At 46.9% G+C, this 19,230-nt stretch overlaps 2 protein-coding genes and 1 long non-coding RNA gene across 11 annotated transcripts in view; 2 read left to right on the top strand and 1 right to left on the bottom strand.

The window, feature by feature from the left end:
- The first annotated feature begins 386 nt into the window (after positions 1–386).
- LOC308484093 (uncharacterized protein) overlaps positions 387–19,230 on the top strand; it is a 38,901-nt gene continuing 20,057 nt past the window's right edge. Inside the window, exons 1-6 of one of the 6 annotated variants that reach the window (XM_081018638.1) lie at positions 387–466; positions 2,087–2,594; positions 2,789–2,870; positions 3,120–3,202; positions 3,461–3,587; positions 6,283–8,347. In XM_081018638.1, the coding sequence (XP_080874764.1) occupies positions 2,178–2,594; positions 2,789–2,870; positions 3,120–3,202; positions 3,461–3,587; positions 6,283–7,952 (2,379 nt within the window). In that variant the 5' untranslated portion in view covers positions 387–466; positions 2,087–2,177 and the 3' untranslated portion in view covers positions 7,953–8,347. The other 5 variants (XM_081018634.1, XM_081018635.1, XM_081018646.1 and 2 more) reach the window with 5 other exon arrangements.
- On the top strand, positions 12,868–18,713 carry LOC308484094 (uncharacterized protein). Of its 2 annotated transcripts, none has more exons than XM_081018649.1 (5): positions 12,868–13,339; positions 13,524–13,605; positions 13,862–13,944; positions 14,398–14,524; positions 15,455–18,713. In XM_081018649.1, exons 1-5 carry the CDS (start codon positions 12,923–12,925, stop codon positions 17,455–17,457), a joined length of 2,712 nt encoding a protein of 903 aa, XP_080874775.1. In that variant the 5' UTR covers positions 12,868–12,922; the 3' UTR covers positions 17,458–18,713. The 2 variants fall into 2 exon arrangements, with proteins under 2 accessions (XP_080874775.1, XP_080874774.1); XM_081018648.1 differs by having other exon boundaries at positions 15,449–18,713.
- Positions 17,656–19,230, bottom strand: part of LOC308484547 — a 36,131-nt gene continuing 34,556 nt past the window's right edge. For all 3 annotated transcript variants that reach the window (XR_013989961.1, XR_013989962.1, XR_013989963.1), the window contains one exon: positions 17,656–17,689. This is a non-coding gene — a long non-coding RNA (uncharacterized lncRNA). The remainder of the gene's footprint in view (positions 17,690–19,230) is intronic.

Raw genomic sequence — 19,230 nt, 5'->3', positions numbered from 1 at the left:
GCTGAATGAAATGGGGCAGGGAAGAGCCTCACTGCTTTAAGACAGTGCTCGACCTCAGAGTAAAGGCTGCATTGCCTTATTTCTTGCTTGAGGTGCAGTTTACACCAAAGTAAAGCCAGGCTGGTGCCCGGAAAGTTTGTTGCAGAGCCTCTCCCCCTCCGGGCCTTTCGTGCTCCTCCTGCTTCTGTTTCCGAGGGAGGGAGCAGCTCAGAAGCCAGCCCAAAGGTTCCCCCAAATAAGACACCCCCTTCTGGGTGCAGGCCATGCCCGGGCTCCGGCTTCGCGGGAGGGGGGGGGAAAGATGGGTGTGCCCGGCTCGCCAAGGGTTAAAAGGAACGGAGCTGCATTCCTAGAGAGGACAGGAAATAAAGGGAGGAGGCTGTCTCCCATCTCTTCCTGCAAGAGAAGAAGGGCTGTTGTCTCTCTGCTCCGCAAGTGCTGCCTCGGTGGCGCCTTCGGGGATCCGGTGAGTCTCCTTTCTCTTCCGCGTTGGGGAGATGGGGGAGTCCCCGGGGGGCAGGGCAGCCAGGAGGGTCCCCCAAGAAGAGAGGGAAGGGGGCCTGGGGAGCCCCGCTTTGCAAGGGTTCCAAGGAACAGCGCAGAAGGCCAGCCACGGGGGCCAGGGAGTCATCCTGCTTAGGGACCCCCAAAGTCATCTAGCCCAACCCTCGGCCTCGGAGGAATCTCTTGCCCAACCTGGGGCTCGAACCCAAGAGCCTGAGATCAGAGAGACTCATGTTCTACCAGCTGAGCTCTTCTGGCTTCTTCGGGTTTATTTCTGCAATTCACGTGGCTCCTCAGAGAGAGAGAATGTGAGCTTGGTTTGCTCCACCTTGCAAGGGTTAAAAGGAACAGAGATGCATTCCTGGAGAGGACAGGAAATAAAGGGGGGGGGACGAGATCCTCCCGAGCAAAAGCCCCTCCCACTCCCTGCAAGAGGGGGAAGGTGGCTTTCGTCTCCTCTGCAGGAGCTGCCTCAGTTTCCCTTCAGGGACCTGGTGAGTTTCCTCTCTTTTCTGCCTTAGGGTGCATTGGGGAGAAGTGGGGCGGGTCCAGGAGGTCTGCAACTCTCTTCTTCCTTAGCATCAAGACGCCACACGCTCCTTTGGTGGGGGGGGGGGTGTGTCACAGAGTCGGGAAGAAAAGGGCACGCAAAGGAACCCCGATGGGATTGAGGAAACAGTCACGTTCATTAACGCAGGTGGCAGCCAGACAGACACATTTGGAGGTAGAAATAAATAGTCCTCCCATGTCACAGTGCACAGTTAGACCCATGAAACTCCCATCCACAGGAGGAAGGGATGGCCACCAAGCCAGATGTCTTGAGAAGAGGATGAGGCCAATTCAGGGAAGAGCAGAGGGCTAGCGATGGCTCCAGGCCCCACAGTTGGGGGCAGCCATGCAGGGGGAGAGAGTTGCCCTGGGCTCCAGCCCTGCTGGTGGGCTTCCGAGAAGCGGCCCCAGGTTGGCACCTGAGAGAACAGGAGGATGGACTGTCTTCAGCCAAAAGCAAAGCAGAGCCCAACCTGTTGATAACAGAATAAAGGATGCAAGGAGGGAGCTGCATGGACTATTAGGAAAAATATAAAATTATTACAATCGCAGACCGTAGGCAAATCCTACATCTCTCTCTTTTAAAACACTGTCCTTTGGCCCCACCCACGTTATTTGGTCCCACCCACCTGTTCTTTGGCACCACCCACTTTACTCTCAGGGTTGGCCAGGTGAAGCTCTGGCCCTCAGAATAAAGAAAGAGGAACCCACCCCAGGAGTCTTGAGAATGTGGGAGATTGCAAGTGCTGCAACATGAGGCAGAAGCAGGAAAGAAATGTGGCCTGACGTTTGGGGGTGGGAGGGACCCCCACTATTGCCTTGGGTTCCAGTTACACTTAGTAAAGATGACTCACTCATCCATTCTGACTTCCTTCCTTCTTCCTTCCTTTATTTTTTAAGGAAAGCTCAGTCTGAGTTGTGGTGCAGTCCAGCCCTGGTTCCTAGCAAGACTCATCCACGCTTGTCCAGGGAACATTTCTATTCACCTGACTGTGTATAAGTTTTATATCAGAAAAATATATTTGCTTTTTAGGATTTGCTAAAATCTCTCATTGGGACAGACAGAATTTGGCAGAAGACGTAGGGACTTCCTTCGATTTCTTGGAGGTGTCCTGAGAACAGAGATGGATGATGAGCAAGACTCAGCTGGGCCTGAGGCAGGAAGAGGCCATTTCATCCAAATTCTTAGCCATGGCGGAATGTGGGGAAAGTCTGTCCAAAGGATCCTGGGTGAGGAGGACACCCTCCGCTCAGATATGCAGAGCCAGCAGCTCAGGCGGCTTTGCTACCAGGAGGCCGAAGAACCCCGAGAGGTTTGCAACCGACTCTACCACCTTTGCCGTCAGTGGCTGAAACCAGAAACCCACACGAAAGCTGAGATGCTGGACCTGGTGATCTTGGAGCAGTTCCTGGCTGTCCTTCCACCAGAGATGGAGAGCTGGGTGAAGGAATGTGGAGCGGAGACCAGTTCCCAGGCGGTGGCCCTGGCCGAAGGTTTCCTGCTGAGTCAGGCAGAGGAGAGAAAGCAGGCAGAGCAGCAGGTGAGAGAGACTTTCCTCTGGATACTCCCAAGGGGCTCTAAACATGAGGGAGAGTATCCCCCAATTCTCTACTAATTTTGTCATCCTTTTTTTGGAAAGGATCCGAGGAATGAAATCTGATACCCCTAAAGTGTGTATGTCCTTTGCCATTCCAGTTCTAATCTAATAGTTTTGATTGCTTGTTGCTCTTGCAGGGGAAGGATCAGTTTCCAGAAATGGGTCTGGATTCCTCTAAGGTCGAGAGATCTCCGTTGGACTCCAGAGTAAGGCCACTGGGTAAGGAGGAAGGAGTTTTTTCTTCCCCATTTTGTCACACTATGTTTTTTTTTGAAACTAATTTGTGAGTTTTCTACATCTTTTTTGAGAAGACACATGAAGCCCAGAGGAGGGGAGATGTATTTTAGCACAACTAATTTGTGAAATGGTTACTAACGTCCACATTAACGTGGCTGTTCTTACTTTTTGGAAGGCCCACCTATAGCTTTCTTTCTAAGTGAAGCATGCACTTACCTTTTTCTCTCGTAGGAGACCGAACGATACCAGCAAGACCTGTTTATCCATCTTTTCTTGGTGGCAAAGGGGAAGCTGCCCCTGTGGAACCAGAGCAGGTAGGAGGAAGGAGCCATGTGGGGAAAGAGGATGTCATGGACGGGTTGGACACAGAGGAAAGGTGGGAGGGACCGCCAAGGAAAGAATGGTTGAATGCTAAAATCGCCTTCTAAGCAGTTTACACACCACACCAAACAGTGGCCAGGATTCAGCCCATCAGTCGCATAATGGGGCTTTCCCCCACTCATCCCCCTGTCATTGCCCCCCTGCGCACCTTGAAGTTGTCTAAGAGGACAACCTTTTTTGTTTTCTTTTAGGATCCAGTGTGCTTTGAAGATGTAGCTGTGCATTTCACAGACGAGGAGTGGGCGTTGCTGGATCCTGACCAGAGAGCTCTGCACAAGGAAGTCACGGAGGAGAATCGTGGGATCTTGGACTGTCTCGGTAAGGCGTCCTCTTTTTTTTTTTAATAAGATATTTATTAAGGTTTTTTAAAATATTACAGTAGAAATGAAAAGGAAAAGAGAAAAATAAAAAATAAAAACAGTTAAAAACACATATATTTTCAGTTACTTATATTCCTTTAGCTTGTTTCCCGGACCTCCTCGTACCTCCCTTTTTTGTATTCCACTTCAATTTATTGGTTCAGGAAATCCTTACCATTAGATTTTAACCCATTTATAACCCTTTTTTTTCATATTCTCTTAAAGCATTACAGCTAGAAACCGCTTAATTGCTATCCAACATCATTCTATCATTCATTAATTTTACAATATTTCTGTAAATAGTCTTTAAATTTCTTCCAATCTTCTTCCACCGACTCTTCCCCCTGGTCTCGGATTCTGCCAGTCATTTCTGCCAATTCCATATAGTCCATCACCTTCATCTGCCATTCTTCCAAAGTGGGTAGATCTTGTGTCTTCCAATACTTTGCAATAAGTATTCTTGCTGCTGTTGTAGCATACATAAAAAAAGTTCTGTCCTTCTTTGGCACCAATTGGCCGACAATGCCCAGAAGAAAGGCCTCTGGTTTCTTCAGGAAGGTATATTTAAATACCTTTTTCAGTTCATTATATATCATTTCCCAGAAAGCCTTAATCCTTGGGCACGTCCACCAAAGGTGAAAGAATGTACCTTCAGTTTCTTTACATTTCCAGCATTTATTATCGGGCAATTGATAGATTTTTGCAAGCTTGACTGCGGTCATGTACCACCTGTATATAATTTTCATAATATTCTCTCTTAGGGCATTACATGCCGTAAACTTCATACCTGTGGTCCATAACTGTTCCCAGTCAGCAAACATAATATTATGTCCTACGTCTTGTGCCCATTTAATCATAGCAGATTTCACCGTTTCATCCTGAATATTCCATTTCAACAGCAAGTTATACATTTTTGACAAATTCTTAGTTTTGGGTTCTAACAGTTCTGTTTCTAGTTTTGATTTTTCCACCTGGAAGCCAATTTTCTTATCCAAATTATATGCCTCCATTATCTGATAATAATGAAGCCAATCTCTCACTTTGTTTTTTTAGTTTCTCGAAACTCTGCAATTTCAATTTGTCTCCTTCTTGTTCCAAAATTTCCCAATATTTCGGCCATTTGGCCTCCATATTGAGCCTTTTCAGAGCTTTCGCTTCCATCGGTGACAACCACCTTGGGGTTTTATTTTCCAATAAATCCTTGTATCTTATCCAAACATTAAACAGTGCTTTCCTGACAATATGATTTTTAAATGCTTTATGTGCTTTAACCTTATCATACCATAAATATGCATGCCATCCAAATACGTTGTTAAAACCTTCTAAGTCCAAAATGTCTGTATTTTCCAGAAGTAGCCATTCTTTCAACCAGCAAAAAGCTGCTGATTCATAATAAAGTTTAAAGTCTGGCAGGGCAAATCCACCTTTTTCCTTTGCATCAGTTAATATCTTAAATTTTATTCTGGGCTTCTTGCCCTGCCAGACAAATCTAGAAATATCTCTCTGCCACTTCTTGAAACAGTCCATCTTGTCCACAATTTGCAATGTCTGAAACAAAAACAACATTCTAGGCAGTACATTCATTTTTATCAAAGCAATACGACCCAACAGTGAAAGCTTCAAATTTGACCAGATTTCTAAATCTTTTTTCACTTCCGTCCAACATTTTTCATAATTATCTTTAAATAAGTTCCCATTTTTGGCTGTCATATTAATCCCCAGGTATTGGTAAGGCGTCCTCTTGGATCATCCTATCTGCTTTGAAATTCAAGATATATCTCATGGGAGGAACCTCTGATTTTTCGATGGGGCTCAACAGCACCACCCACAGCCCCTGGGATTCTAACACTCCCACAGAAAACCTTGGATGGAAGACTATTGACTGTTTTCCCTGTGAATATTCTTCCTCCAGTTCTGCCTTTTCAAAGCATGAAACCCAGCCAGATGGGCGGGTTATAAACAATAAAATTATTACAATTATTATCATTATCTCAATCATGCCTCCCCCCCTCCAAGATGGCTCCCCTTTTGCTCTTGAAGGGCTGGTCTGTCTGCAGCCCCACAGCCTTCCATCAGGGCCCCTTCACCATGGGCAGCAGCAGAGGAAGGGCCTCAGCAAAGCAGCCATGACTCCAACAGGGCTGGGAACCATCTGGCCAGATGCAGAGGAGCAGGAGAAGAAGGAAGGCTGACCCCTCTCCTTCCCTGCATAGGGCCAGGGCTGCCAGAGGCGCAGGGTGCTGAGCAGGGGGAAAGGAGCTCAGCTGAAGAGCCTCTGGGGGAGATAAGATAACCCTCCGTATTTTTCCCAGGCTCCTCTGAACTGCACAAGGCCTTCTTAAATGTAGGCTTCAAAGTGATTCATGAAGTTCAAGTAGCTTCTGTCAGATTTTTTGTTTCCGTTCTTGCTTCTTTCTGTCCTGGGTTGACTAAAGAGACGAGTGACATTGGAGATGGCACAGATCCCATGTTTGGGCCAAACAAAATCCATCCCAGAAAATAACCAGGCTGTTTGAATCTCAGGCAGTGAACCCTGCAGGAAGACCTCACATCTAACTCCTTTCAGTTCTTCCTGAATCACAAACATTAATTAGCACTGCTCCCTGATTTGGGGCTCCATTGCTTCCTGAGGCTCCAATCTGTTGCTCTCTCAGTTGCAGGTGGTGATGAATTGGAGCTGAAGAACGAAGGAGACCACGACAAAAGTTACAGAGTGGGGAAGTCATATCCATATTCAGAGTGCAGAGAGAGCTTCAGTCAGAGCTCCCATTCCACTTCAAATCAAAGAAATCCCCTTGAGAAGAAACCCTATCAGTGCTTGGAATGTGGAAAGAGCTTCAGGGAGAGAAACAAGCTCACTGTCCATCAGAGAATTCATACAGGGGAGAACCCCTATCAGTGCCAAGAGTGTGGAAAGAGCTTCAGTCAAAAGGGCAGCTTAACTACCCATCAGAGAATTCATACAGGGGAGAAACCTTATCATTGCTTGGAATGTGGACGGGGATTCATTGACAGACGCCAGCTCACTGTCCATCAGAGGATTCATTCGAGGGAGAAACCTTATCACTGCTTGGAATGTGGAAAGAGCTTCAGTAAGAGCAGCCAGCTCACTTCCCATCACATACTTCATTCCAGGGGGAAACCATATCACTGCTTGCAATGTGGAAAGAGTTTCACTTGGAAAATAAGTTTCACTTCCCATCAGAGAATTCATACAGGTGAGAAACCATATCACTGCTTGGAATGTGGAAAAAGCTTCAGCCACAGAGGCCTTCTCAATGTCCATCAAAGAATTCATACAGGGGAGAAGCCATATCAGTGCTTGGAATGTGGAAAGAAATTCACCCAGAGTTCCCATCTCACAACCCATCACAGAATTCATACAGGGGAGAAACCCCATCAGTGCTTAGAATGTGGAAAGAGATTCATTGAGAAGGCCAAACTCACGATCCATCAAAGAATTCACAGCGAGGTGAAAATATTTCAGTGCCAAGAATGTGGAAAGAGCTTCAGACACAAAGGCCAGCTTAATGTACATCAAAGAATTCATACAGGGGGAAAACCCTATCAGCGCTTGGAATGTGGAAAGATATTCGGAATAAAAAGCCAGATCACCTTCCATCAGAGAAGTCATACAGGGGAGAAAACCTATCAGTGCCAAGAGTGTGGCAAGAGCTTCAGAAAAAAGAACAGTTTTACTTCCCATGAGAGAATTCATAAAGGGGAAAAACCTTATCAGTGCTTGGAATGTGGAAGGGGCTTCATTGACAGACGCCATTTCAATGTCCATCAGAGGAGTCATTCGGGGGAGAAGCCCTATCAGTGCTTGGAATGTGGAAGGGGCTTCGTTGACAGACGCCAGCTCACTGTCCATCAGAGGATTCATTCAGGGGAGAAACCCTATCAGTGCTTGGAATGTGGAAAGAGTTTTACTTGGAAAACAAGTTTCACTTCCCATCAGAGAGGTCATACAGGGGAGAAACCATATCAGTGTTTTGAATGTGGAAAGAGCTTCATTCTCAGAGCCCTTCTCCGTGTCCATCAAAGAATTCATACAGGGGAGAAGCCATATCAGTGCTTGGAATGTGGAAAGAAATTCACCCAGAGTGCCCATCTCACAACCCATCACAAAATTCATACAGGGGAGAAACCCTATCAGTGCTTGGAATGTGGAAAGAGATTCATTGAGAAGGCCAAACTCACGAGCCATCAAAGAATTCACAGCAAGAGAAAACTATTTCAGTGCCAAGAATGTGGGAAGAGCTTCAGTCACAGTGCCCGCCTCGCTTCCCATCAAAGAACTCACATTGGGGGCAAATCATAGTAGTGGCTGTATACAGATTTAATTTCAGGAGACTTTAGTTTGTATGAGGTGAGGATTGCAGTTGGGTTCTTTGCCACATCTGGTGCCCCATAGCTATTTCTACTACCTACCCAGATCTGTGACTTTCAAGTTCTTGGCCGAGGTGTTTAATAGCTTCTTCAGAGTTTCCTTTCTCTTGGCAGATCAAGATGAGCAGGAGACAGCAAAGGTTGCAATGTGAATTAGGTTGCACCGCTGGGACAATTAGAATAAGATCCACTATTTGACTATTGACTCAAAACCCTACAATGCATTTTATATAACAGACTTTTTATTTTTATTCTTTGTATATCGTATTGTTGTTTTATTGGTATGGCCGGTGGCTGACGCAAATAAAGATTTATTCATTCACTGAACATTTTCTTCCCGTCATGCCTGGGGTGAGGGATAAGAGTGATTTGGTGACACTGATGAGGTTGCTGTCCACACTGAGCTTTCCTAGGAAGGACTTGGGCTACAAATTGTGATAGCTGATTGAATATTAGATATTATAGATTTTGATTCTGTTTGAAGTGTCCTAATACTTATTGCATTTAACCTTTTTGATAGAATGTATAAGGCATGACTTTTGTATGCCTGTATTTTGTAATCCTCATGCCACCCTCCCGCACTGTGTAAAGCTGTGATGTGTACATTGCCTACCGCTTCTAGCCTTATCTGACCCTAGAAGGGCAGGTGATGTTTGGAGAAAGAGGAAGGAGTTGAGCCAGCATCCGTGTGAGAACTTGCATATCTCCTCAAAGGTCTTTGGCATCTTTTGGTACCAGGGAAGTAAGATATGGGATTGAAATGTCAACAGTCCCTTGGAAGTCCTGGTTGCCATGGGCATGGTTTCAAAGTGAGACGTATGAGACCCAAATGACCTGGGCACTCGGGGACACAGCAAGGTAATTTCAGAGGAGTCGATATCCGCATGAAGCCAGGCATCCCATGACCTGTAACTTTTCTTGATGCAAGTGGAAGAGTGTTGTGGCATTTTATCAGTCTTTCTGTGCTGTGTGTATAATCTTCTAATATGCATCCTGGCAGCCTTTTCGAACTAGCCACTCTGAAGAACAGCTGGTTAGCAAGGGTGTCCTATTGCAATAGTTTGAATAAACCAGGTCCCTGCAGGATGCTGAGATTGCTCTCATTCTCTTGGTTCTGAGTTTTTGTTTCAGGTATTCCCTCCACTGGGTCATGAACCTGTGATATAGAAGCAAATTCTGATCACATGAGCAATTCACATACGTTGTATTTTCCTTTCTTCTGTGAGAAGCTTAAGTCAAGGATTCCCTTTCTGCTGTCCTCCGATCATTCACAATGGGCGTATGCCAAGAGGAAAGAATTGTTTCCATGAGGAAGCAGAGTTCTTGGTTTATCCTAGGCCAAAGGGAGCTGGGAGCAAGAGAAGGACAAGTTTGTTTCCTTATTGTACTCCAGGGTATCCCTTCAAAGATGGAAGGAAGAAGATGAAGGGAAGAGCTAAGGGCAGAAATGTGTTTAAGAGGGAATAGAATCTCATTGCATTGTTTCAATAAAATGTTGCATCCCAGGTACAAAGTTTCCATCCTCATTTCCGTCGCTGATTGTGAGGCGGGAGAAGCAAGGTTATATAGTGACATCTAAAGGATACTAGACAAATAAAGCTTATTTGATATACAGCGGAAGCTGGTTTTTTAGCATCTTTGAACCTGAATGTTTCGGTTTTCGAATGCCGAAAACCTGAAAGTATTGTAATTGCCTCTGTTTTCGAACGTGCCTCAGACGCTGAACATCTTCCGCTGCGTGTTTTTCCATTTTTTCTTTTGCGCCAGAATTTTCGAATGTCTTCCGGAACGGATTGTAGTTCTACATGGTGATACAAATACTTATATGTAAGTTTATCTTGAGCTTCCACATATCACAAGAAGGGTTGTCTTTCTTTGGGAAAATAGGAAATATTAAAAGGAAAATGAAGGAGGTGAGGACAGGTGCCCCACCTAGGCCCGAAGACACCCCTCCTCAAATCAGGCCTCAAAACTGTCCAAAATTCCTTTTCTGTTATCTAAAAATCCAAAGCTAAAGTTTTCCTCTGCTTTCTCACAAGATGCTGTTGCAAAGGCAAACTGTTACTTTTATCAGTACGAGAGAGCTTCAAAAGGCTAATGAATAGGCTTTGTCATTGCCAAGAATACTCAGGCCTGGGAACTGACTCTTATCTCATTCGGTTGTAACACATCTTGAACACGCTGAACGCAAGGCTCCTCGACCCCCTTGGCTTCTCATCCCCCTGTCCTGGGAAGGGTGCCAAGAGTCCAAAAGAGTCCCAAGACAGGAGCTTTCTGTTCATGCTCAGGGGAACTCATGGGGCAGGACTCCTGAGGAGGAGGAGAAAGGGGAGGGAACTGAAGGGGAATATATGCTCTGTGCAAATGGCTGTGAACTCGTGCTTGTTTTGTGAATCTGTCACACTTGCTCCTTCTACCAGCCCGGATGGTAGAAATAAAGCTTTTTCTCTGAAACTATTCCTTGAGTGTCTGTTGACTCCCATTTTCCCGTCCCAGGCGCAAAGCTCTTCTCACCCGAGGCTAAAAAGGCTACATTTCGCTTTATCATGGGACCTCGGGTTACAAACACCTCAGGTTACAAACACTTCAGGTTACAGACTGCACTAACCTGGAAGTAGTACCTCGGGTTAAGAACTTTACCTCAGGATGAGAACAGAAATCGCACGGCGGCAGCGGGAGGCCCCATTAGCTAAAGTGGTACTTCAGGTTAAGAACAGTTTCAGGTTAAGAACGGACCTCCAGAACAAATTAAGTTCGTAACCCGAGGTACCACTGTATTAGGAAGAAAAAATAAGAGAGTAACGCCGAAGGAAATGGGGCTGGGAAGAGGAAGGTGCGGTTTTAAGGCAGTGTTTGGCCTCAGAGTTCAGGTCTCGGTCCTTTCAAGGTGCTGCTGGCATCAAAATGGGAGCCAGGCTGGTGGCGAGGAAAAGGCCCGCCAGGAGGATGTCCTTGCAGGACCTTTCGTGCTCCTCCTGCGCCTGTTTCCGAGGGAGGGAGTAGCTCAGAGGCCAGTCCAGGGGGTCCCCCAAATAAGCCCCCCCTGGGTGCAGGCCATGCTCGGGGCTGCGGCATTGCAGAGGGAGAGAGGGGAAGCTGGGGCGCCCGGCTCGCCAAGGGTTAAAACGAGCTGAGCTGGATTCCTAGAGAGGACAGGAAATAAAGGGAGAAGGTTCTCTCCCATCCCTTCCTGCAAGGAGGAGGGCTGTTGTCTCAGCTCCTTCTGGGATCCGGTGAGTCTCCTTTCTCTTCCGCGTTGGGGAGATGGGGGAGTCCCCGGGGGGCAGGGCAGCCAGGAGGGTCCCCCAAGAAGAGAGAGAAGGGGGCCTGGGGAGCCCCGCTTTGCAAGGGTTCCAAGGAACAGCGCAGAAGGCCGGCCACGGGGGCCAGGGAGTCATCCTGCTTAGGGACCCCCAAAGTCATCTAGCCCAACCCTCGGCCTCGGGGGAATCTCTTGCCCAACCTGGGGCTCGAACCCAAGACCCTGAGATCAAAGGGACTCATGTTCTACCAGCTGAGCTCTCCTGCCTTATTCCGGTTTATTTCTGCAATTCACGTGGCTCCTCCTGGGCTCCTCAGAGAGAGAGAATGTGAGCTTGGTTTGCTCCACCTTGCAAGGGTTAAAAGGAAATGAGCTGCATTCCTAGAGAGGACAGGAAATAAAGGGGGGGAATGCTATCCGCCGAGCAAAAGCCCCTCCCACTCCCTGCAAGAGGGGGAAGGTGGCTTTCGTCTCTGTTGCAGGAGCTGCCTCAGTTTCCCTTCAGGGACCTGGTGAGTTTCCTCTCTTTTCTGCCTTAGGGTGCATTGGGGAGAAGTGGGGCGGGTCCAGGAGGTCTGCAACTCTCTTCTTCCTTAGCATCAAGACGCCGCTTGCTCCTTTGGGGGGGGGTCACTGAGTCAGGAAGAAAAGGGCACGCAAAGGAACCCCGATGGGATTGAGGAAACAGTCACGTTCATTAACGCAGGTGGCAGCCAGATGGACACATTTGGAGGTAGGAATAAAGTCTTGGGCTCTGTGATAAATAAAGTCCTCCCATGTCACAGTGCACAGTTAGACCCATGGAACTCCCATCCACAGGAGGAAGGGATGCCCACCAAGCCAGATGGCTTTAGAAGAGGATGAGGCCAATTCAGGGAAGAGCAGAGGGCTAGCGATGGCTCCTGGCCCCCACAGTTGGAGGCCGTCATGCTTCTGAATGCCAGCTGCTGGGAAATGCAGGGGGAGAGAGTTGCCCTGGGCTCCAGCCCTGCTGGTTGGCTTCCCAGAAGAGGCCCCAGGTTGCCTCAGTGAGAACAGGAGACTGGACTGTCCTCACCCAAAAGGAAAGCAGAGCCCAACCTGGTGATAACAGAATAAAGGATGCAAGGAGGGAGCTGCATGGACTAGGTAGGAACAGAGGAATGGTGAGGGGAACCAGCTGGGAACCCACAAGGGAAGGAGGCTCTGGGCCAGAGGAGGGGTTGGTGGGGCAATGATGAGTCGTCAAAGGGAGGAGGAGGTGTCTGAAGAGGTAACGGGGCTTAGTGAGCTAGGGGAATCTGTGGCAGAGAGTAATCTAGATCCAGAGGGACCCCCACTATTGCCTTGGGTCCCAGTTACACTTAGTACAGATGACTCACTCATCCATTCTTCCTTCCTTCCTTCTTCTTCCTTCCTTTATTTTTTAAGGAAAGCTCAGTCTGAGTTGTGGTGCAGTCCAGCCCTGGTTCCTAGCAAGACTCATCCACGCTTGTCCAGGGAACATTTCTATTCATCTGACTGTGTATCAGATTTACCGGTATATTAGAAAAATATATTTGCTTTATAGGATTTGCTAAAACCACTCATTAGGACAGGCAGAACTTGGTAGCAGACGTAGGGACATCTTTCAATTTCTTGGAGGTGTCCTGAGAACACAGATGGATGAGCAAAACTCAGCTGGGCCTGAAGCAGCAAGACTTCATTCCATCGAAACCCTTAGCCATGGACGAATCTGGGAAAAGTCTGCCCAGAGGATCCTGAGTGAGGAGGACACCCTCCGCTCAGATGTACAGAGCCAGCAGCTCGGGCGGCTTTGCTACCAGGAGGCCAAAGGACCCCGAGAGGTTTGCAACCAACTCTACCACCTTTGCCGTCAGTGGCTGAAACCAGAAACCCACACGAAAGCTGAGATGCTGGACCTGGTGATCTTGGAGCAGTTCCTGGCTGTCCTTCCACCAGAGGTGGAGAGCTGGGTGAGGGAATGTGGAGCGGAGACCAGTTCCCAGGCGGTGGCCCTGGCCGAAGGTTTCCTCCTGAGTCAGGCAGAGGAGAGAAAGCAGGCAGAGAGAAAGCAGGTAAGAGAGATTTTCCTCTGGATACTCCATACTCTGGGGCTCCAAAGTTGAGAGTATCCCCCAATTCTCTACTAATTTCTTTTGGAAAGGATCCGAGGAATGACATCTGATACCCCTAAAGTTTTTGTGTCCTTTGCCATTCCAGTTCTAATGTAATTCTTTTGAATGCTTGTTGCTCTTGCAGAGAAAGGATCAGTTTCCAGAAATGGGTCTGGATTCCTCTAAGGTAGAGAGAATTCCGTTGGACTCCAGAGAGAGGCCGCTAGGTAAGGAGGAATGAGTTATTTCTCCCCCATTTTATCACATTATGTTGTTTTTGAAACTAATTTGTGAGTTCTCGACATCTTTTTTGGAGAAGACACGTAAAGCCAAGAGCCCAGAGAAAGGGTGATATATTTTTGCACATCTAATATGTGAAATGGTTACCAACGTCCACGTTTACATGGCTACCCTTAATTTTTTGAAGGCCCACCTATAGCTTTCTTTCTGAGTGAAGCATGCACTTACCTTTTTCTCTCATAGGAGACGGAACAACGCCAGCAAGACCTGTTTGTCCATCTTTTCTTGGTGGCGAAGGGGAAGCTGCCCCTGTGGAACCAGAGCAGGTAGGAGGAAGGAGCCATGTGGGGAAAGAAGATGTCATGGACGGGTTGGACACAGAGGAAAGGTGGGAGGGACCGCGAAGGAAAGAATGGTTGAATGCTAAACTAGGCTTCTAAGCAGTTTACACACCACACCAAACAGTGGCCAGGATTCACCCCATCAGTCGCACAATGGGGCTTTCCCCCTCTCATCCCCCCGGTCATTGCCCCCCTGCGCACCTTGAAGTTGTCTATAGGGCATCAGGAGGGTCCTCCCCACCTGGCAAGAACAGCACACAGGGAAAGAAGGAAGGGGATCCTTCCATGTGGCAAATGGGGATGTGTCCATAATGAAATGTGCAGAAGAAGAATCCCATTAAAACATAACATCAGTTAAGAGGCAGAAGACAACAGAGCAAAGTGTAACTGTTCACCTTGATGTTGTCTAAGAGGACTACCTTTTTCTTTTTCTTTTAGGGTCCAGTGTGCTTTGAAGATGTAGCTGTGCATTTCACAGGCGAGGAGTGGGCGTTGCTGGATCCTGACCAGAGAGCTCTGCACAAGGACGTCACGGAGGAGAATCGTGGGATCTTGGACTCTCTCGGTAAGGCTTCCTCTTGGATCATTCTATCTGCTTTGAAATTCGAGACATATCTCTATGGGTGGAGCCTCTGAATTTTCGATAGGGCTCAACAGCACTACCCACAGCCCCTGGGATTCTAATACTCCCACAGAAAACTTTGGATGGAAGAGTATTGACTGCTTTCTCTGTGAATATTCTTCCTCCAGTTCTGCCTTTTCAAAGCATGAAACGCAGCAAGATGGGCGGGTTATAAACAATAAAATTATTACAATTATCATCAACCTCATCATCATCATGCCTACCCGCTCCAAGATGGCTCCCCTTTTGCTCTTGAAGGGCTGGCCTGTCTGCAGGCCCACAGCCTCCCATCAGGGCCCCTTCTCTGGGGGCAGCAGCACAGGAAGGGCCTCAGGAAAGCCGCCATGATTCCAGTAGGGCTGGGAACCATCTGGCCAGATGCAGAGGAGCAGGAGGAGAAGGAAGGCTGACCCCTCTCCTTCCCTGCATAGGGCCAGGGCCGCCAGAGGCGCAGGGTGCTGAGCAGGGGGAAAGGAGCTCAGCTGGAGAGCCTCTGGGGAGGATAAGATACCCCTCCGTATTTTTCCCAGGCTCCTCTGAACTGCTCAAGGCCTTCTTAAATGTAGGCTTCAAAGTGATTCAGGAAGTTCAAGTAGCTTCTGTCAGATTTTTTGTTTCAGTTCTTTCTTCTTTCTGTCCTTAGTTGACTTAAGAGACGAGTGACATTGGAGATGGCACAGATCCCATAACTGGGCCAAACAAAATCCATCCCAGAAAATAGCCAGGCTTTCAGGCAGTGAACCCTGTAGGAAGACCTCACATCTAAGTCCCTTCAGTTCTTCCTGGGTCACAAGCATTACTTAGCACTACTACTGCATAATTGGTGGTTCCATTGCTTCCTGAGGCTCCAATCTGTTTCTCTCTCAGTTCCAGGTGGTGATGAATTGGAGCTGAAGAACAAGAGAGACCACGACGAAAGCCACACAGTGGGGAAGTCATATCCATATTCAGAGTGCAGAGAGAGCTTCAGTCAGAGCTCCCATTCCACTTCAAATCAAAGAAATCCCCTTGAGAAGAAACCCTATCAGTGCTTGGAATGTGGAAAGAGCTTCAGGGAGAGAAACAAGCTCACTGTCCATCAGAGAATTCATACAGGGGAGAAACCCTTTCATTGCCAAGAGTGTGGAAAGAGCTTCAGTCAAAAGGGCAGTTTAACTGCCCATCAGAGAATTCATACAGGGGAGAAACCTTATCACTGCTTGGAATGTGGAAGGGGCTTCATTGACAGACGCCAGCTCACTGTCCATCAGAGGATTCATTCGAGGGAGAAACCTTATCGATGCTTTGAATGTGGAAAGAGCTTCAGTCAGAGCACCCAGCTCACTTCCCATCACATACTTCATTCCGGGGGGAAACCATATCACTGCTTGCAATGTGGAAAGACTTTCACTTGGAAAATAAGTTTCACTTCCCATCAGAGAATTCATACAGGGGAAAAACCATATCAGTGCTTGGAGTGTGGAAAGAGCTTCAGGGAGAGAAACAAGCTAACTGTCCATCAGAGAATTCATACAGGGGAGAACCCCTATCAGTGCCAAGAGTGTGGAAAGAGCTTCACTCAAAAGGGCAGTTTAAATTCCCATCAGAGAATTCATACAGGGGAAAAACCATATCAGTGCTTGGAGTGTGGCAAGAGCTTCTTTCGAAGAAGCCAGCTCACTGTCCATCAGGGAATTCATATAGGGGGAGAACCCTATCAGTGCTTGGAGTGTGGCAAGAGCTTCAGGGAGAGAAACAATCTAACTGTCCATCAGAGAATTCATACAGGGGAGAAACCCTATCAGTGCCAAGAGTGTGGAAAGAGCTTCAGTCAAAAGGGCAGTTTAAATTCCCATCAGAGAATTCATACAGGGGAAAAACCATATCAGTGCTTGGAATGTGGCAAGAGCTTCTTTCGAAGAAGCCAGCTCACTGTCCATCAGAGAATTCATAGCGGAGAGACACCCTATCAGTGCTTGGAATGTGGAAAGAGCTTCAGTCACCAAAGCCAGCTCAATGTCCATCAAAGAATTCATACAGGGGAGAAGCCATATCAGTGCTTGGAATGTGGCAAGAGCTTCTTTCGAAAAAGCCAGCTCACTGTCCATCAGAGAATTCATACCGGAGAGACACCCTATCAGTGCTTGGAATGTGGAAAGAGCTTCAGTCACCAAAGCCAGCTCAATGTCCATCAAAGAATTCATACAGGGGAGAAGCCATATCAGTGCTTGGAATGTGGAAAGAAATTCACCCAGAGCGCCCATCTCACAATCCATCACAGAATTCATACAGGGGAGAAACCCTATCAGTGCTTGGAATGTGGTAAAGGCTTCAGAAAAAAGCGCAGTTTAACTTCCCATCAGAGAAGTCATACAGGGGAGAAACCCTATCAGTGCCAAGAGTGTGGCAAGAGCTTCAGAAAAAAGAACAATTTTACTTCCCATGAGAGAATTCATAAAGGGGAAAAACCTTATCAGTGCTTGGAATGTGGAAGGGGCTTCATTGACAGACGCCATTTCAGTGTCCATCAGAGGAGTCATTCGGGGGAGAAGCCCTATCAGTGCTTCGAATGTGGAAGGGGCTTCGTTGACAGACGCCAGCTCACTGTCCATCAGAGGATTCATACAGGGGAGAAGCCATATCAGTGTTTCGAATGTGGAAAGAGCTTCGTTCAAAGAGGCCTTCTCAGTGTCCATCAAAGAATTCATACAGGGGAGAAGCCGTATCAGTGCTTGGAATGTGGAAAGAAATTCACCCAGAGCGCCCATCTCACAACCCATCACAAAATTCATACAGGGGAGAAACCCTATCAGTGCTTGGAATGTGGAAAGAGATTTATTGAGAAAGCCAAACTCACGAGCCATCAAAGAATTCACAGCAAGAGAAAACTATTTTAGTGCCAAGAATGTGGGAATAGCTTCAGTCACAGGGCCCGCCTCGCTTCCCATCAAAGAACTCACATTGGGGGCAAATTATAGTAGTGGCTGTATACAGATTAATTTTAGGAGCCCTTAGTTTGTATGAGGTGAGAATTGCAGTTGGGTTCTTTGCCACATCTGGTGCCCCATAGTAATTCCTACAACATACCCAAGAACTGATTTGCAAGTTCTTGGCCAAGGTGTTTAATGCCTTCTTCACAGTTTCCTTTCTCTTGGCAGATCAAGTTGAGCAGGTGACAGCAAAGGTTGCAATTTGGATTGGGTTGCAAACCTGGGACAATTAGAATAAGAGGCACTATTTGACTATTGACTCAAAACCCTACAGTGCATTTTATATAATGGACTTTTTATTTTTATTCTTTGTATATCATATTGTTGTTTTATTGGTATGGCCGGGGGCTGACGCAAATAAAGATTCATTCATTGAATATTTTCTTCACATCATGCCTGGGGTGAGGGATAAGAGTGATTTGGTGACACTGATGAGATTGCTGTCCACGCTGAACTTTCCTAGGAAGGACTTGGGGTAAAATTTGTGATAGTATAGTTGATTGAATATTAGATATTAAAGATTTTTATTCTGTCCAAAGTGTCCTAGTACTTATTGCATTTAGCCTTTTCAATAGAATGTATTAGGCATGATTTTTGTATGCCTGCATTTTGTAATCCTCATGCCACGCTCCTGCACTGTGTAAAGCTGTGATGTGTACATTGCCTACCGCTTCCAGCCTTATCTGATCCTAGAAGTGCAGGTGATGTTTGGAGAAAGAGGAAGGAGTTGAGCTAGCCTCCGTGTGAGAACTCGCATATCTCCTCAAAGGTCTTTGACATCTTTTGGTACCAGGGAAGTCATATATGGGATTGAAATGTCAACGGTCCCTTGGAAGACCTGGTTGCCATGGGCATGGTGTCAAAGTGAGACGTATGAGACCCAAATGACCTGGGCACTCTGAGATACCGCAAGGTATTTTCAGAGGAGTCCGATATCCACATGAAGCCATGTGTCCCATGACCTGTAACTTTTCTTGATGCAAGTGGAAGAGTGTTGTGGCATTTTATGATTCTTTGTGTGTTGTGTATATAATCTTTCTTTTAATATGCCTCCTGGCAGCCTTTTCAAACTAGCCGTACTGCTGAACAACTGGTTAGCAAGGATGTCCTATTGCAATAGTTTGAATAAAGCAGGTACCTGCAGGATGCTGAGATTGCTCTCATTCTCTTGGTTCTGAGTTTTTATTTCAGTTATTCCCTCCACTGAGTCACGAACCGGTGATATGGAAGCAAATTCTGATCATATGATGAATTCACATACTTTATATTTTCCTTTCTTCTGTGAGAAGCTTAAGTCAAGGATTCCCTTTCTGCTGTCCTCTGATCACTCACAATGGACGTACGCCAAGAGGAAAGAATTTTATCCAGGAGGAAGCAGAGTTCTTGGTTCATCTTAAGCCAAAGGGAGCTGGGAGCAAGAGAAGGACAAGCTGGTTTGTTTTAGGGTCCTCCAGAGTATCCCTTCAAAGATGGAAGGAAGAAGATAAAGGGAAGAGCTAAGGGCAGAAATGTGTTTAAGAGGGAATAGAATCTCATTGCACTGTTTCAATAAAATGTTGCATCCCACGTACAAAGTTCCCATCCTCATTTCCGTCGCTGATTGTTAGGCGGGAGAAGAAAGGTAGTGACATCTAAAGGATACTAGACAAATAAAGCTTATTTGATATACTGCGGAACCTC

Source organism: Podarcis pityusensis, assembly GCF_964106645.2.
Source record: "Podarcis pityusensis genome assembly, chromosome: 8".
NCBI classification, from domain to species: domain Eukaryota; kingdom Metazoa; phylum Chordata; class Lepidosauria; order Squamata; family Lacertidae; genus Podarcis; species Podarcis pityusensis.
The sequence above is the reverse complement of the archived record's forward strand: the minus strand, read 5'-3'. Positions and strand labels throughout refer to the sequence as shown.